General features: G+C 44.7%; 1 protein-coding gene across 1 annotated transcript in view; it reads left to right on the plus strand.

Moving 5' to 3' along the window:
* The window catches only part of LOC148223793 (uncharacterized), an 85,966-nt gene that overhangs the window by 52,785 nt on the left and 7,932 nt on the right, over positions 1 to 25,249 (plus strand). Inside the window, exons 52-69 of the mRNA XM_088166122.1 lie at positions 237 to 308; positions 463 to 498; positions 734 to 793; positions 1,490 to 1,534; positions 2,718 to 2,753; positions 3,832 to 3,867; positions 6,444 to 6,500; positions 6,619 to 6,690; positions 8,039 to 8,110; positions 9,137 to 9,172; positions 13,527 to 13,607; positions 14,639 to 14,692; positions 14,924 to 14,977; positions 16,357 to 16,419; positions 16,825 to 16,887; positions 18,126 to 18,242; positions 21,389 to 21,466; positions 23,796 to 23,849. Coding sequence (XP_088022248.1) covers positions 237 to 308; positions 463 to 498; positions 734 to 793; positions 1,490 to 1,534; positions 2,718 to 2,753; positions 3,832 to 3,867; positions 6,444 to 6,500; positions 6,619 to 6,690; positions 8,039 to 8,110; positions 9,137 to 9,172; positions 13,527 to 13,607; positions 14,639 to 14,692; positions 14,924 to 14,977; positions 16,357 to 16,419; positions 16,825 to 16,887; positions 18,126 to 18,242; positions 21,389 to 21,466; positions 23,796 to 23,849 — 1,086 coding nt within the window. The remainder of the gene's footprint in view (positions 1 to 236; positions 309 to 462; positions 499 to 733; positions 794 to 1,489; positions 1,535 to 2,717; positions 2,754 to 3,831; positions 3,868 to 6,443; positions 6,501 to 6,618; positions 6,691 to 8,038; positions 8,111 to 9,136; positions 9,173 to 13,526; positions 13,608 to 14,638; positions 14,693 to 14,923; positions 14,978 to 16,356; positions 16,420 to 16,824; positions 16,888 to 18,125; positions 18,243 to 21,388; positions 21,467 to 23,795; positions 23,850 to 25,249) is intronic.

A 25,249-nucleotide genomic window follows, 5' to 3' on the forward strand; every position in this document is an offset into this window, starting at 1 on the left:
GTGCCAAATCCCCAGTGAGTGCCACATCCAGGAATTCCTTGGACAAATCCAAGGGATTTGTGGGGAATCCAAACCTCCCTGGGCAGCCCCTGGCAATGTTTAACAACACTTTCCACGAGGAAATTCCTGCCAGTGCAGGGATCCCTGGGATCACCAGCTCCTGCTTTTGTCTGGATCAGGGAAATCAGGACCTTTCCCATCCGTGTGTTCTCCCCTCACAGGGTTTTGTTTTCCAGGGGGAACGTGGGAGGAGAGGCCGGAGTGGATTTCCCGGGCCCGTGGGACCATCGGGATCTCCAGGAAAAGAGGTGGATTTGTACAAATTCCCTGGGGTTTTTGGGAAGGGTGGATGAGGGATCTGGGCTGGGTGGGCTTTGATCCTCTGGGAATGTTGGGATAGGAGAGGCACCAGCACTTCCAAAGCAAATCCTCCTCTTTTATCCTGTTCTCCTTGTCCTACAGGGAATTCCTGGGACACCTGGACCCAAAGGCAACAAGGTCAGTGCCACCTTCCCAGAAATCTTGGGATGGGAATGGGATAAATCCCTGCCTTCTCCTGGCTCCTCATCCCTGACCCCATCCTGCTTCATCCCACTCCATCCTCGCTCCCTTCCTCCATGGAATTGAGTCTCCCGAGTCTTCCTGGGACTTCAGTCCTGGCCAGACTCATCAGGAATTGTGTGGTGGGGTTTCCCTGCTCTGAGTGGCACCTCTGGAATTCTCTGCTTTCCAGGGAGAAGCCGGCGTCGGAGCCGCTGGCCCAAGAGGTCCCCGTGGATCCCCTGGCCCTCGGGTAGGTCCATCCATGAATATTCCAGCCGTGGATTCCTGCAGCTTCCAGCCCCCCTTTGGAATCAGTTTGATCCATCACCTCCCTCCTACCCATCCCAGAAATTCCTGAGGGGTTTCAAGCAGCAAAATTCCCTTTTCCTCCTATCCCCTGAGAAGTTTTGGTCTCCTTCCAGCAACGACGGAATCGGAGGCCGTGTTTAAATTTGCTGCTCCTCCCAAAAATAAATCGGGATTTTATGGCCCAGTCCATGGGGGAAAACTCCCCACCTGCTTTTTGGATTTTTTTAGACTCCCCAAAAATGGCAACAGCTGTGGGTAAACCTTGCTGGAGCTTCATTATCCAAAGGAAATGATGGAATAATGTTTCTGCTCTTCTGACTCCGGCATGAGGTGAAATCCCAGGATTTCAGGTTGCCTTGGCTTCGTATGGGAGACATAAATTTGGCCTCAGTTGTTTGGAATTCGGGCAATTCCTGAGGTTTAAAGGTCAAGAAGGTCCTAAAAGGCCTCCCTGGAGCCTCTGGCACAGCTCTTTCATCCCAAATCCATAAAAACACCCGGCACCAATTCCCGATGGAGGGATAAAGGGGCTGTGGGGACAGGGAATTCTCTCTGCCCCATTCCCAGAGGGAAGGTTTGTGGGTTTGGGATTCCCTGCATTCCTCACGGCCATCCCTGCCCCCTCTGCATCCCCCAGGGTGACGAGGGCATCGTGGGAATGCGGGGTCCCCCTGGAATGATGGTGAGTGCTCCAAGATCCCGGAAAAACCTCGGATCCGCGGCTGGAAAAAATCCCAAAAATGGGATTGTCCCGGTGGGAAATGGGGATTTGGGAACCTGAGTTCCAAGGGGATGAGGGGAGTGGAAATCCTGTGAATTCCTCGCTGTGCTTCTCCATTTTGGGTGGCTCATCCCAAGGTTTGGAAGCCCTCCTGGAATATCAGTGCCTCCCTGCTGTTGGCAGGTCTGTGGGAATTGCAGGAATTTCAGGGCAGGAATTTCGGGCCCTTGTTCTGCTGGAGGGGGCTGAGTGGAGGGAGACACAAATGACAGCTGGAATTTGGATAAACTCCTTATTATTTATTATTTGTTATTTATTATTATTTATTATTTGTTATTTATTATTTGTCATTTGTCATTTGTTATTTATCATTATTTATTATTTGTTATTTATTATTTATTATTTGTTATTTGTTATTTGTTATTTGTTATTTGTTATTATTTACTAATTATTATTTGTTATTTATTATTTGTTATTTATTACTTGTTAATTGTTACCCATTATTTGCTAATTGTTAACTGTTAAGTGTTTTTTATTAATTATTAGGCTGTTACTTTTCATGGAATGAAAGGATTTTTTTATAAGGATGCAGAGCAATAGGAAACGGGAAAATGGCTTTAAACTGGAATAGGGCAGGGATAAATGGGATATTGGGATATTTGGAAGAAATTCTTCCCTGGGAGAAGGGTGGGGAGTCCCTGGCACAGAATTCCCAGAAAAACTGTGGAAGTGTCCAAGGCCAGCCTGGGTGTCCCTGCAGATGGAAATTCCCATCTTGCTGCACATTCCCAGGCATTTAGCAAACAGGGGGTGACCACGATGCCTTTGGACCTCTCCAAATTTGCTTCCCATCCTCTCTTGGCCTCCAAGGGAATCTGGAGAATTCCCATCAAGGATCCAACTCTACCTTGGAGCAAGTTGGCTTTTCCTTCTTGTTGAGGGTCCAAAAAATCCCAGTGGGATTCTCAAAAAAAAAGAGGGAATTGGGCTGAATTTATCCACCTGCCAGGAGCTCCTGTGCTGGTTTTTCCAGCAGTTTTTCCATGCTGGAGCCCATCCCTGCCTTTGGGCTGCTCTTTCCCAGCTTTCCCACTTTTCTCCTGTTATTGTGGATCCTCACGTGGTTTTTATGGGTTTTTTCCAGGGTCCAAAAGGGTTCCCAGGCGTGAAAGGCCAAAGGGTAAGAGCGGATTTTATTGACAACTCTTATCTCTGCAACTTTTATCTCTGCAACTTTTATTTTCTCCACACGGAGCAGCTGCCCTTTTAAATCAGTGGGAATGATCCCAGGATCTCCTGGGAATTAACCGGGAGAACCCTGGATCAGGCTTTGGGAATGATCCCAAAATCTCCTGGATTTAGACTGGGAGAGCTCCTGGATCAGCCTTTGGGAATGACCCCAAAATCTGGGAATGGATTGGGAGAGCCCTGGATCAGCCTTTGGGAATGATCCCAAAATCTCCTGGGAATAAACTGGGAGAGCCCCTGGAACAACCTTTGGGAATGATCCCAAAATCTCCTGGATTTAGACTGGGACAGCTCCTGGATCAGCCTTTGGGAAAAATCCCAAAATCTGGGAATGGACTGGGAGAGCCCCTGGATCAACCTTTGGGAATGATCCCAAAATCTCCTGGATTTAGACTGGGACAGCTCCTGGATCAGCCCTTGGGAATGACCCCAAAATCTACTGGGAATAAACTGGGAGGGCCCCTGGATCAGCCTTTGGGAATGACCCCAAAATCTCCTGGGAAAGGATTGGGAGAGCCCTGGATCAGCCTTGGGAATAATCCCAAAATCTCCTGGGAATAAACTGGGAGAGCCCCTGGATCAGCCTTGGGAATGATCCCAAAATCTCCTGGATTTAGCCTGGGAGAGCCCTGGATCAGCCTCGTGTGCTCTGTGCTCCAGCTCCTATTCCATGCAGATTCCATTAAAAGATTTGAGGGAGAAATTTGGGGAATCCTTCGTTTTTTAGGATGCTGAATCCCATTGGGATGGGAAATCCAGCAGTAATTCCACATTGTGCAGAGCATGGAGTCAGGGAAACCACCTCAGTCCTCTGGGATTTTGTTCCCTGTCAGTGCCACAAATTTGGGGTTCCCACAACATTCCATGGCGAGCTGAGGGTTTTCCAGAGTGTCCAAGGGATCTGATTTTAGTTTTTAGTGGCCTGGAGTGGGAATCGATGGCCTGAGCAACACAAGAGGGAATAAAAAGGGAATAATTCACCTATTTTATTTTTTTTTCCCTGTTTTTAGGGTGATCGGGGACTTGTGGGACCGAAGGGAGAACGGGTAAGGAAATTCCAGATTTTTTGGGGTTTTCCTTTCACTGCGTGGCTCCAAGAAAAGCCTGGATCCATCATCTCCCCTGTGGAAATTAGGGGGAGACAAGACCTGGGTTCTCCCTCTCCTTTTTGGGGTTCTCCACCAGTTTAAAATCAAAATTTTTTTATTCCATCCTTGCACTGGAAGCATCTCATGGAGCTGAGTTTGTGGGATGAATTTGATGGGATACAAAGCAAAAAGAGAAAAAAAAAAGAAAATAATAAAGCAATTTTGGGAACGATTTGCTGGAGCACAAAAATCCTGAATTAAGGGAGGAAGAAAATTCCCCCTAATTTTTTTTTTTTTTTTTTTGAATGAGCAGCTGACCCCAAACCCAACCCTTAATTTCCCGAGCTGGTTCCTGACAGGTAATGGGAAAAATAACTCCTCAAATGCTCCTGGGGAAAAAAAAAAAAAAATGAAAATGCTCAGAAACGGCTGAACTCGTGCCCGGCGTTTTGTTAAGTTTCCTTCCTCGCTTGGAAAATGAGGTTTGGAAAAAAAAAAAAAGCTCCGTGATGATGCCGCCCTTGAGTCACGCAATATTCCGTGATTAAGGCACTTTTTTGTCTCCGAGGAAGCTCCTCTGGAAAAAGGAATTCGCTCCGGAGACCAATCAAGTCTTAATTTGCTTCGTGAGCAAGGGAACTCTTCCCGAGCCCAAGGAATGTGGGATGAGTTTTTCCCCACGGAAGATAAGGTGGAATCGGAGATAAAACCGGGAGCAGGAGGGGAGGGGGGAAAAAAAATCGGTTTGGGTTTGTTGCACCTGATTGCTGCAGCTTCGTTTTCCGTCTCCTTCTCCCTGGATGGATGTGGGAATAATTCCATGCGTCCCAGAGAGGGGTTTTTAGTCTCTCTTTTATTCCCAAAAATTTGTTGAGGCCCCATCCTGCCCCTGTTAGAGAGCTGGGGAGCAGGAATGTGCACGAAATCAGGATTTGGGCAGAGTCCAAAAAATGTCGGATTTTTGGGAATATTGGATGTGGAGTTGGTAAAACCCCAGCAAGGCCGGATCAGCCAGATCAGGAATATTTGCACTCAAGGGAATCGAGTGAAGGGAATTTTTTTTTTTCCCACCTGCCTCATCCCTTTGGAGTCACAGCCATCCCTCCTCCAGAGCAGAGACATTCCTTGGAAAATCCTGGATTCCGCTCTCTGAGGAGCTCGGTGTGGATGTGTCCGTGGGGTTCCCGTGTCCCTGAGCTCCCAGGGGTGACACTTTGGGGGTGTCACCCCCCCCCCCCCCAAAAAACCTCCCTCCGAGGGAGGGGTGACCTCAGTGCCACCCCCATTCCTCAGCTCCGGCTGCATCCACAAACCGGGACACCACGGACAGCTCCAGTCCCAATCCTGCCACTTCCCAGAGCTGGGAAAAGCTGGAAATCCCAACCCTCGAGTGACAAAGCCACGTGGCACTGATGGAATCTGTCCCAGCACGGGCAGCCTGGGATCAGGGAATGATCCTGCTTGTCCTTTTCCATCATGGAATGACCCTGTTGTTGTCCTTTTCCATCATGGAATGACCCTTTTGTCCTTTTCCATCATCATGGAACGATCCTGTTGTTCTTTTCCATCATGGAATGATCCTGCTTGTCCTTTTCCATCATGGAATTATCCTGGTTTTCCTTTTCCATCATGGAATGATCCTGTTGTTGTCCTTCCCCATCATGGAATGATCCTGTTGTCCTTTTCCATCATGGAATGACCCTGTTGTCCTTTTCCATCATGGAATGATCCTGGTTGTCCTTTTCCATCATGGAATGACCCTGTTGTCCTTTTCCATCATCATGGAATGATCCTGTTGTCCTTTTCCATCATGGAATTATCCCAGCACAGGCAGCCTGGGATCAGGGAATGATCCTGTTGTCCTTTTCCATCATGGAATGACCCTGTTGTTGTCCTTTTCCATCATGGAATTATCCTGGTTGTCCTTTTCCATCATGGAATGACCCTTTTGTCCTTTTCCATCATCATGGAATGATCCTGTTGTTCTTTTCCATCATGGAATGATCCTGCTTGTCCTTTTCCATCATGGAATTATCCTGGTTTTCCTTTTCCATCATGGAATGATCCTGTTGTTGTCCTTCCCCATCATGGAATGATCCTGTTGTCCTTTTCCATCATGGAATGACCCTGTTGTCCTTTTCCATCATGGAATGATCCTGGTTGTCCTTTTCCATCATGGAATGACCCTGTTGTCCTTTTCCATCATCATGGAATGATCCTGTTGTTCTTTTCCATCATGGAATGATCCTGTTGTCCTTTTCCATCATGGAATGATCCTGGTTTTCCTTTTCCATCATGGAATGACCCTGTTGTCCTTTTCCATCCAGGAGAGCTGCACTGGGATAACTCCGACGTTTTTAGGGACAGGAGGTCACTGGGAAACCTCAGGATTTGGAGTTTTCTGGGCACGTCCATAATCCGGCTTTTAATTAAGGGTGATTAACCCTAACAATTAATGTCACTGTAATCACTGCATTCCCAGTGGGATCCAGGAGCTCCCAGTCAATCCCTTTCCCTGTCTCTCCTCTCTCCAGGGTGAATCCGTGACAATTTTTGGACCCCAGGGCTACAAAGGCACCAAAGGAGATCCCGTAAGTTCGACTTTCCAAGCTTCCCCTTCCCTGCTCGGGATCAACACCTGGATCCAGCTGGATCCTTCCAGGAGAGCTGGAAAAATTGGGATCCACCAATTCCTGGTTTTCCTTTCAGGGTGAGCAGGGCCTGCCGGGTTTTGATGGAGACAAAGGCGAGAAGGGAGAGGACGGACCTGCAGGAGAAAAGGTGGGAACTTCCCAAAATGTCCCCTCCAAAGGGACTGAGGGTGGTGAAGGGAATTCCCAAAAAAAAAAATTACAGGTGCCCCTGGATCCCTGGAAGCGCCCAAGGCCAGGTTGGATGAGGTTTGGAGCAGCCTGGGATGGTGGAATTTGTCCCAAGGCTGGGATTGGAACTGGGTGATCTTCAAAGCCACCTCCATCCCAAATTTCCTGGGATTTTTCCGGTCCCAGTCCCGTTTTCCCGAGAGGAATTATGGAATTCTGCCACTCCCAGCTGAGTCACAGCTCCCATCTCCGTGTCTCGCTCATCCCAATTTTCCCTAAAAAATTTCCATTAAAAATTATCCATTTAAAAGAAATCCATTAAAATATTCCATTAAAAATATTTCCTAAAAAATAATTCATTTAAAAAATCAATTAAAAATCCATTAAAAATATTCCATAAAAAAGATTCCCTAAAAAATAATTCATAGAAAAAGAATCGATTAAAAAATCCATTAAAAATATTCCATAAAAAAGATTCCCTAAAAAATAATTCATAAAAAAAGAATCGATGAAATAATTCATTTAAAAAGAATCAATTAAAAAATCCATTTAAAATAATCCATGAAAATATTCCATGAAAAATATTCCCTAAAAATAATTCATAAAAATAAATTTAAAATACATTAAAAAGAATCCATAAAAATATTCCATTAAAATTCTTCCTTAAAAAAATAATTCATTTAAAAAAATCCTTAAAAATAATCCATTTAAAAAATCCTTTAAAATATTCCATGAAAAATATTCCCTAAAAAATAATTCATAAAAAATCAATTAAAAATCCATTAAAAATAATCCATAAAAAATATTCCATTAAAAATCTTCCTTAAAAAAAAATCCATTAAAAATCCATAAAAAATAATCCATTAAAAATTCTCTAAAAAATAATGCATAAAAAAAAAAGAATCAATTAAAAAATGCATTAAAAATAATCCATAAAAATATTCCATTATAATGTTCCTTTAAAAATAATCCAGAAAAAATCCAGAAAAAAAAAAAAAAAAGGAATCCAGAAAAAATAATCCGTAAACACAATCCATTAAAAATATTCCCTAAAAAAAATAATTCATTAAAAATAATCAATAAAAAAATCCAGAAAAAAAGAATCCAGAAAAATATTCCATTAAAAATCTTCCTTTAAAAAAAAAAATCCATTAAAAAATCCAGAAAAAAAAAAAAAAACATAAATTGAATTTTAATATGCAAATTCTTTTTGTCATCTTTATTACCTCCACGACTTTTTCCCGTGGATAAATTCCAGAGATCAGGTGCTGAAAATACATTTAATACAATTAATAAAAAATTTTTAGGGAATCAAAGGAGAACCTGGATCCAAGGGAACGATGGGAATTTTCGGGAGCAGAGGACCCGTGGGACAGAAGGTGAGACCCAAAATCGAGGAATTTTCCTGCCACGACTGAGCTGGAAAATCCCATCCTGCTTTTCCCATGGAATATAATCCATAATTCCTTCCCCCCCCCAAAAAAAAAAAAAATTGCATTGAATTGATTGAAGCTCTGGAAAAGCAGCAGCAGCTGCACTTTTCCAGGAAAATCCTAAATATTTGTAAAGGAGCTGAGCGCCCTGAGAGATTTTCCTGGAAAATCCTGAATATTTTAAAGGAGCAGAGCGCTCTAGGATTTTTCCAAGAAAATCCTAAATATTTTAAAGGAGCTGAGCTCTCTGGGATTTTTCCAAGAAAATCCTAAAGATTTTTAAAGGAGCTGAGCGCCCTAGGAGATTTTCCAAGAAAATCCTAAATATTTTAAAGGAGCAGAGCGCCCTGGGAGCTTTTCCAAGAAAAAAATCCTAAATATTTTAAAGGAGCAGAGCACTCTGGGATTTTGCCAAGAAAATCCCAAAGATTTGTAAAGGAGCTGAGCGCTCTGGGACTTTTCCAAGAAAATCCTAAATATTTTAAAGGAGCAGAGCGCCCTGGGAGCTTTTCCAAGAAAAAATCCCAAAGATTTTTAAAGGAGCAGAGCGCTCTGGGATTTTTCCAAGAAAATCCTAAATATTTTAAAGGAGCTGAGCGCCCTGAGAGATTTTCCAAGAAAATCCTAAAGATTTTAAAGGAGCAGAGCGCTCTGGGATTTTTCCAAGAAAATCCTAAATATTTTAAAGGAGCAGAGCGCTCTGGGAGCTTTTCCAGGCTGGAATGTTCCTTGAGGAATTGCTGGAATGTCAATATTCCAGGAGGGAGGTGAGAGATTCTCTCCAAGCTCCGTTTAGAGGTGGCAGGAATCCACTTGGGATATTTGGGATATCCCAGCGCCCTTCCAGCTGCTCTCCTTATCCCGTTTTCCACAATTCCTGCGGCATTCCCCGTTCCCAAAGGGATCCCAGCTCTTCCCCGACGTGACCCATCCCTTTTTTTTTTTTTTTTTTTTTTTTTTTTTTCCTTGCAGGGGGAGCCAGGAGAACCGAGCTCACCGGGATCTTCTGTGAGTTGGAAAATATTTCCCTGTCATTCCAAAAATGTGGAGAAACGCCCTGGTTCTCCCACAGGAATTTGGGATGGGGTGGGAAGAACCCGTGGGAACTCGGAGCTGCTCCCAACCCCTCCCAAATCCATGTTCCAAGAGGGTTTTTTTTTGTTGGAAAACCAGCGTGGATATCGGGGATCACAGCCAGAGGTTTGGGAGAAATTCCTCTCTGTGAGGATGGGGTGGCCCTGGCACAGAATTCCCAGAAAAATTTGGGATGCCCCATCGCCACAAGTGTCCAAGGGCAGCTTGGATGGGGTTTGGAGAAATTTGGGACAGGGGAAATTATCCCTGCCCTTGGAATTGGGACTGGATGGGATTTAAGGTCCCTTCCCACCCAAACCATTCCCTGATTCCATGATTTTGCATTCAGGAACACAAGGAAAAAAAAAAAAACCACATTTATTCCCTGTTTTTAATGACTTTGGTTTATTAGCCCTCCTCCATCCCCCAAGTGGAAAATTCTCCAAGCTCCAAATCCTCTCAAAATCACGGAATCATGGAATGTTTGGAGCTGGAAATGACCCCCCCCCAGGATCACCGAGCCCAGCTCTTCAATTAAAAATTCCATTCAATTAAGAAGTTCCAAATTCCAAATTTCCGAGGTTGTCCCCGTTCATTCCTGGTCACAGCTGTGGAATTATTGACGGGCCTGGAATCCAGAGTGGGAATTGCTCCATGAGGAAAAGCATCCAATTAATGATTTTATTAATTATTATTATAATTAATAATAATTATAAACAACCTTCTGAGCACTTTGCCCAAGTGGAATGTGCTGCAGGAGCTGGGATCAGCACCGGGAGTCGTGGGATTGGGGATTTTTATGGAATTGTTTTGTTGGGAATGCCAGAATCCATGGGGTGAATCCATCCAGGAACAGAGCAAAGTTTGCCGAGTGCCAAGGGATCCCAACATCCCGTTTTTCCCTGGATTTTAGGGATAATAACTCCCACAAAGTGCCAGCCACCATCTGAGCCAAGCAAAGGAATCTTCCTTTGGGAAATATCCCAAATTCTGCTGGCACGGGCCAAAGATGGGATTTGATCTTTCACCGCATTCCCAAAATTACAAAAAAAACCAAATCCGAGCTGGGACGCTGCTGGAAATCCAGGATAAATCCTGGAATTCATCCCACCTCTGCCAGGTCTGGTTTTATTGGAAAATTTAAGGAATTCTCACCCATCATTCAGGCAATTCCCGATGGGAATTAAGCTCCCACTTTCATTATTCCTTCCCTGAGTTATTCCCGAGCTCTCCATCATTCCCAAATCCCTTTTTTTTTCCCGAACTCCCATCCTGCCTGGACCCAAATCTTCCAGGCAAAGGCCGGGTGCTCCTCATTTTCCTTCATTTCCCTCCAATCCCATCTTTTATTCCCACAAATTGCCGGCGATTGCCGCTCCCTCTGAATTCCCTGGCAGAGATTTCAGCTCCCTCCTCCCTTGGCTCTCCCGATTTTCGGATTCCGTGGAAGTTCCCAACCGAGCTGAGCAGCATTTTGCGTTTTCTCCCCTGCAATTATTCCTCGGAAATTTTCTATGGATGCGTTTGACTCCACGAACGGGCTGGGTTTTGATATTTCCAGGCGCCTCCTCCTCTTTTCCAAAAGCTCCTCTCTCCCTTTTTGTTTTCCTGCTCCTGCCTCGCCTCCTTCTTTTATGCTCAAATTGCCGCTCGTTATTCCCATTAAATCATCATTTGGATCGTGGATTCCTGCTCCTCTTCTTTATTCCCTGTGATTGCGCGTTCAAATAACAACGGATTAACCCGTTATTCCCCTCAAAACTCCGATTTTTTTTTTTATTTTTTAATGTTCTTTTCCTCTCTTTTCTTGCTCCCCTGTTTTGGTTTTCCAGGGATTCTGAATCCATGGAGTCTGGGGCGCTCCAGACTCGGGGTTCAGCAGGATTGGGGATGGTTTATAAGCAGGAATTTGAGTTTATTGTGGATATTAAGTTTCCCAGGAAAACTGGGATCACAGAAAATCCTAAAATTCTGCGGGTTGGATCATTCCCCTCCCAGATCCTCTCATTCCAAACCCCCTTCCAAGGGGAATTTTCCACCGAATCAGGCAATTCCCACCTCAAACACCAAATTTTAATTTTTTTTTTTTTTTTTTCGGGAAAGGAGCTGAAAAAGCAGCAAACAATCCTGCCCAGACCCATTCCACCAAAACCCAGCAGGCAAGGGAATAAAAACCGGATTAAAAAAAAAAACAAAAAACAAAAAACCACGGCTGGAGCTGCGAGGTGGAGATTCCATTTGCATCATCCCATCAAATATTGAGGAGCAGGAGCAGCAGGAGGAGGAAAAAATCTATTAGGAGAAGTTTGGGAATTCATCCTCTTTTTTTTTTTAATATATATATTTAATTTATTTTAATTTATTTTTTGATGTGTGTGGCTTCAAAGGGCTCCATCCTTTCGGGGGAGCATCCCGATGGATTCCAGCCTTTCCCTGCTCATTCCCCTGGAGCTCCGCTGGAATTTTTTATTTTTTTATTATTTTTTATTTTATTTTTTGCCTGGAAGCAAAAACCCGCGGTTTCTCTGCGTCACAGGATTGGTGACTCAGCCTCTCTGCGTTCGCCCTTAAATTCCAGCAAATTTTTCATCCCAAATCCAAAGAGCCGGAGCCGTTTCCAGTATTCCCGCAGTAATTGCCTTTAAATTGCCATTTAAATTTTAATTGACTTCCGGTTATCGTCCAGCCTTGACTTCCCTGGCACAACACCGGGATGGAAATCCGAGGGAACAAATTTCCATTCGGCTTCTTTCTATTTTCTTTTTTTTCTTTTTTCTATTTTCTTTTTTCTATTTTCTTTTTTCTGTTTTCTTTTTTCTTTTTTCTTTTTTTTTTATTTTTTTTCCTTTTTTTTTTTTTTTTCCTTTTTTTTTTTTTTTTTTTAAATTCCTCCTATCCCATCTTTTCCCTGTCCTGGGAAAACATCACCTCCATCACCTTCTTCCCCTCCAGACCAATCCCGATTTTAACCCTTCCAATCCACATCCCAAACTCTCTCCAGCCCAGGAAATCATTTATGGAGTGATAAAATCCAGGTCTAAATCTCATTTATGTTGCTTGGACTAATTAGGCCAAGCTTAGACCCAGCTTTGCTTCAGCACATCCTAAAGTGAGTTTAACTTTTCCTGAAACCGTTTGGGATTCTCTCATGGAAAACCTGGAGATATTTGGGATAATTAAGAGAAATATTCGAGCTAATTAAGAGAACTCCAATTAAGGGTCAGGTTTTCTAGCGCACAAAAAAAAAAAAAAAAAAATTTAAAAAAAAAAAAATCTTTTTTTGACCCATCCCTGGTGTGATCCCAGAACTCCAGGCACTTGGAGGTATCCCGGATTTGTGGGATTTCAGCACCACACAAATGGTTTATTACCCTCCAGTCTGTCATTCCCGGGGTTTTATGGTTTATTTACAATCCCAAAATAGAATTTTCTATTGATTGTGCCAACAAATAGTTCCCAATAAAGAGATATCCCTGCCTGATAGTGCCTGGAATAAGGAGGAACATGGATTTTCCCCGATCCAGGGAAGCTTTGGCACACAAATTTTATTTTTTTTTTTAATCTGTATTTTATTTTTAATGCATTTGTTTCCCTCCAACAACCACAGCCAACGGATTCCAAGCAGAGAATTCCACTCGTTCAGCTCCTGATTTGCTCAAGCAGCCAATTCATTCTCCCCAAGAGGCCCAAGTGGGGATAAATCCGATTTTTCCTTCGCATCCAGGTGCTGGAAAATGCCATCAAAATTGTCCAGGATGGATCAGGAGACTGTGGCAACCTCGGAAAAAAAAATTAAATTTTGAAAATAAAAATTAAGTGAGGCTTTTTAGCTGCTTTATTTGCTGCCACAACAATGGGAGACTCCATGGAAAAGTGTCCCAGTGGCTCCAGAAGCCAAAAAAAAAAATTCCAAAATGGGATTTAAAAAAAAAAACCCTGCAGCCCCCTGGGTCACACATTCCCTAAATCCCTGTTCCCATTCCCAAACCCATCCCAATCTCCCTGGCCTGCAATGATCCTTTGGCTGCCACAATTTCCCCAGCTGGAATTACAAATTATTCCCCTGCCAGGTTTCATTTCCCAGGAATTTCCAATCCCATGGAATTGGGAGATAAATCCCAGCCTCGGGTCTTGGGGTTGTACTTGGGGGAATTTCTGACCTCGGATTGAGGGGATCCCAAGGTTGGGTTTCCATCCTGGATTGTCCTCATCCCTCTTCCCTGGGGAAAAAAAAAAAAAAAAAAAAAAAAAAAAGTTTTGGAGTGAATTTTTCCCGATTTTCTGGCAGGGTGCAGCAGGAGTGGATGGGAAAAATGGGATCAAGGGAGCCAAAGGTGACAGAGGCCCTCAGGGACAGAAGGGGAAGCAGGTGAGTGGCAGGAAGGGACAGCGAGTGTTTGGAAAAGCTCTGCTCCTTCCCGGATCCCAAATTCCTGTCTCTGCTCCTTCCCCGATCCCAAATTCCTGTCTCTGCTCCTTCCCGGATCCCAAATTCCTGTCTCTGCTCCTTCCTGGATCCCAAATTCCTGTCTGTTCTCCTTCCTGGATCCCAAATTCCTGTCTCTGCTCCTTCCCCGATCCCAAATTCCTGTCTCTGCTCCTTCCCGGATCCCAAATTCCTGTCTGTGCATTCCCGGATCCCAAATTCCTGTCTCTGCATTCCCAGATCCCAAATTCCTGTCTCTGCTCCTTCCTGGATCCCAAATTCCTGCTGTTCTCCTTCCTGGATCCCAAATTCCTGTCTGTGCATTCCTGGATCCCAAATTCCTGTCTGTGCTCCTTCCTGGATCCCAAATTCCTGTCTGTGCATTCCCAGATCCCAAATTCCTGTCTGTGCATTCCCGGATCCCAAATTCCTGTCTGTGCCTTCCCAGATCCCAAATTCCTGTCTGTGCATTCCCGGATCCCAAATTCCTGTCTGTGCATTCCCAGATCCCAAATTCCTGTCTGTGCATTCCCAGATCCCAAATTCCTGTCTGTGCCTTCCCAGATCCCACATTTCTTTCCCTTCCCACCCCCTAAAGTCCTCCAGGGCTTCCTCAGGGCCTTTCCCAAATCCTGGAAAAATCTCCTGGCCTGGTTTTTTAGGAGTTGTCCTCCCCCAGTTCCCAGCATGTCCGTATCCCAAAATTCCTTACTTATCCCGTATTTCCCAGCCTGAGTTTTCCTCTCTCTCTTTTCCCAAAGCCCGAATTTCAATTTCCTTCACATCCCAAGTTTCTCTCTGCCTGATGGAGAGCAGGAAACCCAGGAATCCTTCACTAAATCCCTCCTGGATCTCCCTTCCCTGGGATCAGCTCCTTCCCAAAAACCTTCCTGCGCACGGATGGGATTTTGACCCAAAATTCCTGAAAATTCATCTCCTTTCTCCCTTTTTTTTTTTTTTTTTTTCCCATGTAGGGAGGGAAAGGTGACCCTGGAGCCACTGGTGACACGGGGCAGAAAGGGACAAAGGTAGGACATGGATGAAATCCTGGGAAATCTCCATCCTTGGGGATGCCCCAAATCCTTGGGAATGTGGTGAAAAATCCTTGGATGGCATTGCTTGGATTGGGAGTTGGAGAAAAGTTCCAAAGAACGAAATTGGGACGAGCAGAGATGGAGAAGGAGCTTCCAGCACCATCAGAATTCCTCCTCTGCCCCTCATTCCCTGTGGAATTCCCTCATTCCTGCTTTTATTCCCAGGGTTTGCCAGGGTTTCCGGGTCGGATCGGAGCTCCCGGAGCCAAAGGGGCCAAGGTGAGCCAAGCCCAGATTCCCACCCTGCTCCAGCTCCATTCCCACCCTCCCACTGCCAGGAAAGCTGCAGGCATGGAATCCTGAGCAATCCACCCCATTTGTCTGGGAAAATCCCTCTTGGAAGAGCAGGGAATCACAGATTGGGAAGTTTTTAGTCTTGAAGGGAATTTTGGGATAAAAAACCCAACTAAATCCTCTCCAAATCCTTCCTGACCCATGGCATGGAATCCTGAGGAATTCACCCCATTTCTCTGGGAAAATCCCTCTTGGAAGAGCAGGGAATCACAGATTGGGAAATTTTTAGGTTTGTAGGGAATTTTGGGATAAAAAACCCAACTAAACCCTCTCCAAATCCTTCCTGACCCGTGGCACGGAATCCTGAGGAATTCGCCCCATTTCTCTGGGAAAATCCCTCTTGGAAGAGTAGGGAATCACAGATTGGGAAGTTTTGGGGTTTGTAGGGAATGTTGGGATAAAAAACCCAACTAAACCCTGTTCAAATCCCTCCTGACCCATGGCATGGAATTCACCCCATTTCTGTGGGAAAATCCCTCTTGGAAGAGCAGGGAATCACAGATTAGGAAATTTTTAGATTTGTAGGGAATTTTTGGAATAAAAAACTCAACCAAACCCAGCCCAAATCCCTCCTGACCCATGGCACAGAATCCCGAGGAATTCACCCCATTTCTCTGGGAAAATCCCTTTTGGAAGAGTAGGAAATCACAGATTGGGAAATTTTTAGTCTTGAAGGGAACTTTGGGATAACCTGGGGTTAAAAACTCAACCAAACCCAGCCCAAATCCCTCCCGAGCCGTGGCTTAGCAACGGGCTGGGCTCAGTTCTAAATTGGTGCCGGGCTCTTATCAGCGCCATTAGTCCCTTATCAGCAAACAACGCTAATGAGCCTTAATGGGATTTTTATGGAGCGTTTGGAAATCTCGATAAGGGCAATGGGAGCTGTTGGTGACGGAGACGATGTTGTTGTTGTTGTTATTATTGCGGTTGTAATAAGTTTTAATTAATATTATTTCGGTCATTATTGCTGTTAATATTTGATTTCATCAGCCCCGGCTCCGTTTCGCAGGTGAATTTTTATCCGGGGAATTTTCCCACCTACTTTAGGTGAGCTTGGGGTTGGGATAATCTCCAATTTTTAGGGATTTCCAATTATCTTGGTTATGGGGTTGAGATTAGTGTTAATTACTTAATTTGCCTCATTTGTTGCTGTGAGTTAAATTTTAGTGATCTGGAATTTCTAGGCCGAGGTGAGACTTTATCTCCGAGTGTCATCCCTGCATTTTCCCTTTCCTTGCTTTTCCAGAGTTTTCCCCAATGTTTTTGGGGTTCTTTGTCCTCACAGCCCCTTTTTCCATCCACAGGGAGAAATTGGCAGTCCTGGAAAACCGGGAATTCCAGGATTGAACGGACAAGATGGAGCAAAGGTGAGGATCTGAATCATCACACAACCCTGGAATGCTTTGGGAAGGGACATTAAAGAGTTTTCCCAATTTTCCCAAATCCACCTTGGCAAAATGCTCCTTTTTTTTCCTAAAGGGCATAAATTGGTTTTTCCTGGATCTGTTCCCATAAATCAGCATGGATTGGGTGAAAATTCTTGGATATTGGGGATTGGGATCTTTATTGAGTTCATCCATCCCAATCCTGATGCTCCACAGGTTTTTTTTTTTTTTTTCCATTTTAATGGGAATTTTCCCTCTCCTGGAATACCACCAGTGCCCAGACTGAGGTGACACTCAGCAAACAAACAAAAAAAACCCAGTTTATTCCCAAAATCCCAGCCTTTCCAAACCCAGATTAACCAGGATTTTCCCCTTGGCTCCTTCCAGGGCCAACCAGGATCCTCAGGGAACGACGGCGCCTCGGGAATTCCAGGGGAGAAAGGACAAAAGGTTGGTGCCGACCACGCTGCCATTTCCAGGGAATAAATCCCACATCCATCAGGTGGAGTTAACAAAATTTCACATTTTCCACATCGCTGGTGCCCTTTCCAGAGGGGAAATGTCAACTGGCTGGGAACGTTAGGGTTGGGAATGCAGCTGGAAAAGGGCAGGAGAGAGAGAGATTTCCTTAAATTCACCTCTGTCCATGGATAAAAATCCCAGTTCAGAGTGAGGAAAAGCCATCCAGAGGGGCTGGGATTGGTTGTCAGAATTATCCCACCACCATGGCAAATCCCTGGGAATCTCTGGGGTGGGGAAAAAAAAAAATCAGGCTTGGCACAGGAAATGGGGAAGGTCTCCAGGCTGATCCCGAGTTCTGTTCTCATCCTCCCTGAGGAATTCCCACCTGGATCACTCCCCACCAATCTTCCTTCTCAGCATTCCTTCATTTCCTGCTTTATTCCTTAAAAAAACCAAAACAAAACAAAAAAAACCCCAAAAACAAACAACAACAACAAAAAAAACAAACAACAACAAAAAAAAAAAACCAACCACAAAAAAACCCTAAATTTGTACTTTTCCACAGAGGGAAAAAATTCGGGATTTCTGTTAGAACAGTCAATTTTTAAGGGAAAAAAGAAAAAAAACCACAATAAAATCTCAGCAGCCTCCATCAAATCTCTTGGCATTTTCCAGCCCCTCAGGCCCTTCCTGCATTCCAGTCTCCAGCAGATTTGGGATTTTAAAGGATTTTATTGATAAGAAACCTGCTCCTCATCCCCCTGATGGTCAAACACCTCCTGAAGATCATTGATCCTTGGAGATCATTCCCAGGGAATTCTCATTCCCTTCCTCTCCTGGTCTTCTCCTCTCCCACTGATTTGTTTTCCACCACTGCTGGGTGTTGGATTTTTTTTCCCTTCTGCTGGATTTCATGGGAATATTTTCTGTTCCAGCAGCTCTGGGAGAAAGCTCAGTGGTGAAGATGAGTGGGAAATTTATAAGTTTGGGATTATTTTCCTCTTTCCCGGCTTTTCTCAGGGTTACAAATGAAAGGGTTCTGAGCTGGGAATTTAGGAATTCTTGGGAATAGTTGGATGGAAAATCCATGTCAGCAAGCACCTTCTGGACAAGGAAAAGTTGGGGAGCAGAGCTCCCACACCAAAGGAATGGGGAAGGTGTTCCCAGATTCCCAATGCCGTGGGAATGTTGGGGTGAAATTCCCTACAACCCCCTGTGATTCCCAGGGAGCCAAGGGAGTTCCTGGACTGGGAGGATTCAAAGGACAAACGGGATGGCCTGGGAAGCCTGGAGGGGCTGGAGCAGCGGGACCCCGAGGGCCACGGGGAGAGCCAGGACCACAGGTGAGCAGAGAGTCCTAAATCCCACAGGTGAGCTGCGGGTCCCGAATCCCACAGGTGAGCAGAGAGTCCCGAATCCCACAGGTGAGCAGCAGGTCCCGAATCCCACAGGAATCCAAACAGGTCTGACTCCCACAGATCCTGAATCCTATGGGAATCCCACAGGAATCCCTGCAGATCCTGAATCCCACGGATCCTGAATTGTACAGGAATCCCACAGGTCCTGAATCCACAGATCCTGAATCCCAAATGAACCCCACAGGTCTGGAATCCCAGCAGGTCCTGAATCCCACAGGTTCTGAATCCCATAGGAATCCCACAGGTCCTGAATCCCACAGGAATCCCTCAGATCCCAAATCCCAGCAGATCCAGAATCCCACAGGAATCCCACAGGTCCTGAATCCCACAGATCCAGAATCCCACAGGAATCCCAGCAGATCCTGAATCCCAGAGATCCCAAATCCCACAGATCCTGATTCCCACAGGAATCCCTCAGATCCCAAATCCCAGCAAACCCAAAATCCCACAGGAATCCCACAGGAATTCCTCAGATCTGGAATCCCACAGATCCCAAATCCCAGCAGGTCTTGAATCCGACAGATCCAGAATCCCACAGGAATCCCACAGGTCCTGAATTCCACAGGAATCCCAGCAGCTCTTGAATCCCACAGGTCCTGAATCCCAGCAGATCCCAAATCCCAGCAGATCCCGAATCCCACAGGTCCTGAATCCCACAGGAATCCCTCAGATCCCAAATCCCAACAGGCCCAAAATCCCACAGGAATCCCTCAGGTCCTGAATCCCACAGATCCAGAATCCCATAGGAATCCCACAGGTCCTGAATTCCACAGGTATCCCAGCAGATCTTGAATCCCAGAGGTCCTGAATCCCACAGGAATCCCTCAAATCCCAAATCCCAGCAGGCCCAAAATCCCACAGGAATCCCACAGATCCTGATTCCCACAGGAATCCCACAGCTCCCAAATCCCAGCAGATCCCGAATCCCACAGATCCCGATTCCCACAGGAATCCCTCAGATCCCAAATCCCAGCAGGCCCAAAATCCCACAGGAATCCCACAGATCCCAAATCCCAGCAGGCCCAAAATCCCACAGGAATCCCTCAGATCCCAAATCCCAGCAGATCTTGAATCCCACAGATCCCGATTCCCACAGGAATCCCTCAAATCCCACAGATCCCAAATCCCACAGGGATGCACACCTGGCCACCCTGGCGTGCCCCAAATCCCCTGAAATGTCCCCATGTCCCACATTCCCTCATTCCCTCATTCCCTGGCACCTTTATCCCCCTATTCCATCTCTGGAGATTTTTCCATCTCCTCCTTCCCCGTCCCCTCTCCATGGAGAAGAAGATTTGACCTCTGCAGGGAGAGATAATTCCAAGTGATCAGGACATCAGGTCGTTAATTATCCCGGGATCAGGATGCCAAGGCTTGGGAATGCTCTCAGCTCCCGTTTTTAATGAATATTTTTGCATTCCAGCCACGCCGGGCACCTTTAGAAACGTAAAAGGGTGGGGGAAAAAAAATAAAAATTAAAAAAAAAAAAAAAATCCTGGGAAATGAGATGTTAATTCCATCGATGAGCAGGATCACCCTGCCCTGGGAAGTTTTCTTGAGGCAGCTTCGAGAAATAAAGAACTTTCCAAAGGGGAAATAAAATTTTTTAAAAAGGCTGGAAATGAAAATTCCCTCCGTGGTTTTGCTGGGAGAGTTTCAGGCTTGGATTAAGGAATGCAAAAATTACCTGGAAGATCCAAGAATAAAAGTTGGACTAAAATAACCTGAAAAACCGAATTTTATCCTGACAGTGACGGCAATAATTTGGATTTTGGAGGATGGAAGTCGGGACAATTCCCAATTTTCTGGGAAAATCTGAATGGGTCTGGATCTCCAAAATTTCTTTTTCCTGCAGATTTTTGCAGGAATTCTGACATGGATGGGTCACTAAAAAAAAAAAAAAAAAAAATCTCTATTCCACCTCGTTCCAGCAGAATTTTCCTGCTTTTTTCCCAAGCTGATATCCCTTGACAACTCTTACACCACATCAGGATGGAATATTGAGAGGATTTGGGCAAATTCCACGTGAAAAAAAACGATGTTTTAATTAATTAAGTAATTAAAACCTGCAACAATCAATGTCTGGAACGGGAGATGTGGATCAGAACACGAGGCTGCTCTTCAGAAAGACAAAAAATGTTTGATCCCATGGAATTCACCAAAAAAAAAAAACAAAAAAAAGGGGATTTAAGGCCAGGACAGAGGGATGCAGAGCAAAAAACAAGAACAAGAAACTCAACCCACATCCAGCAATTCCCAATATTTTTTTTTTTTTTTTTTGTGGATCTCCTTAATCAACTCCTTTATCACAAAATCAACTTTAATTTTTCTTTTTTTTTTTTTCCCCCAAATATTTATTTTTTTTTTCCCCTAAAAAGACTTGGATTTTTTTCCCTGCTAATTTGCCTTATGGAAGCTGAATTTTTACCTGGAAAATACCTCTGGAAATTGGCATCTTCCTGAAAAAATAAGAGCTTGAAGTCACTGAATAAAGATGCTGGGAGCGTGGCAGGGATCTTTAAAAGGAATTTTGAAAGGTGTTTATAGGAAGAAGGTGGGAAAAGGTCCTTCCAGAACAATAAAATATGGATTAAATCCCTCTCCAGCCCGTGGAAACAAAATTATTCTTCCTCCTCTTGCTCCCCAGGCTGTGCCTTGCCATGAAAAATAAATCAAAGGAATGGCAGGAGGGAGGAGGGAGCCGAAAGGTACAAGATTCCCTCATGGATATTTTAAAAGGCTGGAATTTTTGATGTTATTAGCGAGCCCAGAAAAGCCTGTCTGGGATAATAAATGGCTTTTTTTCTTTTTTTTTTTTTTGTTTTTTTGGGACACTGATTAAAGACTTTTCCCACCCACGCCGTTCCTTGGCTTTCTCCTGGAATTAAAGGAGAAACTCTGGGAGTGCTCTGTGGGGTTTGGGATAGAGGGAAAAAATTCCAGAATTCCAGAGGGTTGATCCCATCCCATCTGAGTTCCCTCTGCTGATACCCAGGTGGGGTTTTTAGGTGGGAAAAAATCCCGAATAAAATGTGGGAAGTGTTGGCTGAACTCTCCTTTTCCTCTTCCAGGGCCCACCAGGGAGAAGAGGGAGATCCCAGCTCTGCCCCCAGGGTCCCCCGGGCACGGATGGGCCCAAAGGAGACGTGGTCAGTGTGGGAATGATCCAAAGGGATCCCTCAGAGCTTCCCAAAATTCCACACCGGGGTGGGATCGAGCCCTGCGCCTCTCGGGATCCATTTCCCGGCGCAGCAGAGGAGCCGGAATCCCGAATTCCGGGCGCTGCTGCCCAAATTTGTGCCTGGGGGAAGATTCCTGTTGGAAAACATCGGATTTTGGATCAGCACGGCCTCGGGGCAGAGCAGGAATGAGGCAATAATCAGTAATTAATGCAAAAATCAGTGATTAATGCAGCAGGAATGAAGCAATAATCAATCAGTAATTAATGCAAAAATCGGTAATTCATGCAGCAGGAATGAAGCAATAATCAATCAGTAATTAATGCAAAAATCAGTAATTAATGCAGCAGGAATGAACCAAAAATCAATCAGTAATTAATGCAAAAATCAGTAATTAATGCAGCAGGAATGAGGCAATAATCAGTAATTAATGCAGCAGGAATGAAGCAATAATCAATCAGTAATTAATGCAAAAATCGGTAATTCATGCAGCAGGAATGAAGCAATAATCAATCAGTAATTAATGCAAAAATCAGTAATTAATGCAGCAGGAATGAACCAACAATCAGTGATTAATGCAGCAGGAATGAAGCAACAATCAATCAGTAATTAATGCAAAAATCAGTGATTAATGCAGCAGGAATGAAGCAATAATCGATCAGTAATTAATGCAGCAGGAATGAAGCCATAATCAGTAATTAATGCAGCAAGAATTAACCAAAAATCAGTAATTAACACAGCAGGAATGAAGCAACAATTGGTAATTAATGCAGCAGGAATGAACCAATAATAAATCAGTAATTAATGGAGCAGGAAGGAACCAACAATCAGTGATTAATGCAGCAGGAAGGAACCAATAATAAATCAGTAATTAATGCAAAAATCGGTAATTCATGCAGCAGGAGTGAAGCAACAATCAATCAAAAATTAATGCAAAAATCAGTGATTAATGCAGCAGGAATGAACCAATAATCGATCAGTAATTAATGCAGCAGGAATTAACCAAAAATCAGTAATTAACACAGCAGGAATGAAGCAACAATTGGTAATTAATGCAGCAGGAATTAACAAAAAATCAGTAATTAATGCAGCAGGAAGGAACCAACAATCAGTGATTAATGCAGCAGGAATGAACCAATAATCGATCAGTAATTAATGCAGCAGGAATGAAGCCATAATCAGTAATTAATGCAGCAAGAATTAACCACCAATCAGTAATTAATGGAGCAGGAAGGAACCAACAATCAGTGATTAATGCAGCAGGAATGAACCAATAATCGATCAGTAATTAATGCAGCAGGAATGAAGCAACAATCAGTGATTAATGCAGCAGGAATTAACAAAAAATCAGTAATTAATGCAGCAGGAATGAACCAATAATCACTAATTAATTAATGCTCAGCAAAGAATTCCAGCAAGAGCTCCGGATCCCAATCCCAACCTGTTTGGGGTCAGTCCCTGCAAATCCCAATATCCCAAAAACGTCCCAAAAATGCCCCAAAGGGATTTTAGGGTCGGGAGTGGCCATGTGCTGCTGGTGGAAAATGTGATTTTTTTCCTGGCACTGGATGTGAGCGTGGATTGAGAAAAATGACCCTGCCCAGCTTTAATTGGGATCATCCTTCTTGTGCTCCTTTGTCCTTTAATGTTTTGGAGGAGCCTTAATCCACAAATCCGGTTTTGCAGCAGTTCTGAGTGGAAAATCTGTCAGGGTGTTTGTTTTTATAAATCTGTCAGGGTGTTTTTATAAATCTGTCAGGGTGTGTTTTTATAAATCTGTCAGGGTGTGTTTTTATAAATCTGTCAGGGTGTTTTTGTAAATCTGTCAGGGTGTTTGTTTTTATAAATCTGTCAGGGTGTTTTTGTAAATCTGTCAGGGTGTTTTTATAAATCTGTCAGGGTGTTTTTAATCCCTTGTTGACAACGCTCAGCATCTCCCGGTTTTCCCGTTTTTCCAAGCGTTGGAATTGCAGTTCCAGCTTCCAATCTTCTGCTTGGGTTGATTCCCTAAAAATTCTCTTCAGGCCGGATCCTCTCTGTGTATCCAACCTCTTAAAACCTGATTTTAAGGTGTTAAAATTCATATCGTTGGGATGGGGTAGAACCCCTAAAAAAAATCTGGATGAGATTCCCGTCAGCCCACTGAGCTACTCGTAGATATCCCTAAAATTTATAGGAAAAACGCACGAGGCTTTTTACCCATCTCCCTCCCCGAGCTAATTCCTAATTCCCTAATTCCCGGAGCTTTTCATGGGATAATTTCCGGAGATTTGGTAATGACCAGAGTGTTTTTTAACAGGGTGAAAATGGTCCCGCCGGGCAGAAAGGAGCCAAGGGAGATCCCGGCCTTTCCGTGAGTGCTTTCCCCCAAAATTATTTCCCATTATTTGAGGGGGGGGGGGGGGGGAAATGGAGAAAATCGGCCCTAAAAGGCCCTTGGGAGGAGGGGAATGCTGGGAAATGGATTTGTTTCGGGAAAATCTGGGAAATGAGGCTGTTGGTGTCACCCAGGGAAGGCAGAGCTGGGCTCTGCAAAGCCGAGACTAAAATCCCTTTAGGGCAGATTTTTTTCCTCTCTTATTTTTCCCCCCCGGTTCCCAATTCCTGCTTGGCCCACAGGATCGGTGCTCCAGGGCTAATCCAATCCAAAGGAAAAGCTGGAGAGGGAAATGTTCCTCATTTTCACAGCTTTTAGGGAAAAGCTGCTGCCCTGGGATTCTGAATCCTGAGGAAGGAGGAGGGGTTGATCCACATGGATCAGGACAAAATTCCCCACATGGATCAGGACAAAATTCCCACATGGATCAGGATAAAATTCCTCCTGCAGCTCCCTCCACATCCCGGATTTTGTGCCCCTTTGGCTGCCACAAGGCAATATTTCCATTTTTCCGGGGTGTGGATTAATTTTAGCAGGGGCTTTGTGGGAAAGGATCTCCTAAATTTGGGCTGCTGCAAATTCCAACTCCCTACATGGAAAACGCCCCAAAATTCAGAATCAGAGGTGGTGGAAAATCCAATAGGACATGGACAGGGAAAATTCCCAATGGGATCAGGGGCCATTGGCTGTGCCAGGGATGAAGGGTGGGATCCAAATCCGTGAGATTGGAGATGTCATTCCATGGGGAATGGCACTGGAGGAGGGGGTGCAGCCCCAAATCATCAAATGTGATCCCACAGCTCCTTCCCAAGGGGAAATCCTGGAGGATCATTTGGGTGCAGGTGGCTCCATGGCTTTGCAGAGCTCGGGGAAATTTGGGAAATCCTGGGGACAATTCCAGGAGGGTGGGGACACCCCTTGGAGAGCCAGCCCAGGTTTGAGGTGTGACATGGATTGGGATCCCAATTCCTCTGGAATTCCTCTGGAATTGGGATCTGAGGGATCAGAGGGACACCTGGAGGTCTCCTGTTGTCACCCCCTCCTCCAGGACACGATCAAATCCCTTCCTGACCCCACTATTTAAAGCTGAACCCACAGAAATCCCAATCCCATAAATGCCCACAAAATCCCGGGATCGCTCCACCATCCCAAACCATGGCCAGGATGAGCTCCAGGACTCTTGGAATTCTCATTCCAGAGGGAATGAGCCACAAATCTTGAGCTCACCATGACACCAAATCTCTGATCCCATTGCACCCAAAATGACGTGGCTCCACCTCAGTGGGACAATTCCAGGAGGGTGGGGACACCCCTTGGAGAGCCAGCCCAGGTTTGAGGTGTGACTTGGGTTGGGATCCCAATTTCTCATGGCCAGA

The sequence above is a fragment of the Sturnus vulgaris genome, chromosome 5, assembly GCF_052056855.1.
Source record: "Sturnus vulgaris isolate bStuVul1 chromosome 5, bStuVul1.hap1, whole genome shotgun sequence".
Taxonomy (NCBI): domain Eukaryota; kingdom Metazoa; phylum Chordata; class Aves; order Passeriformes; family Sturnidae; genus Sturnus; species Sturnus vulgaris.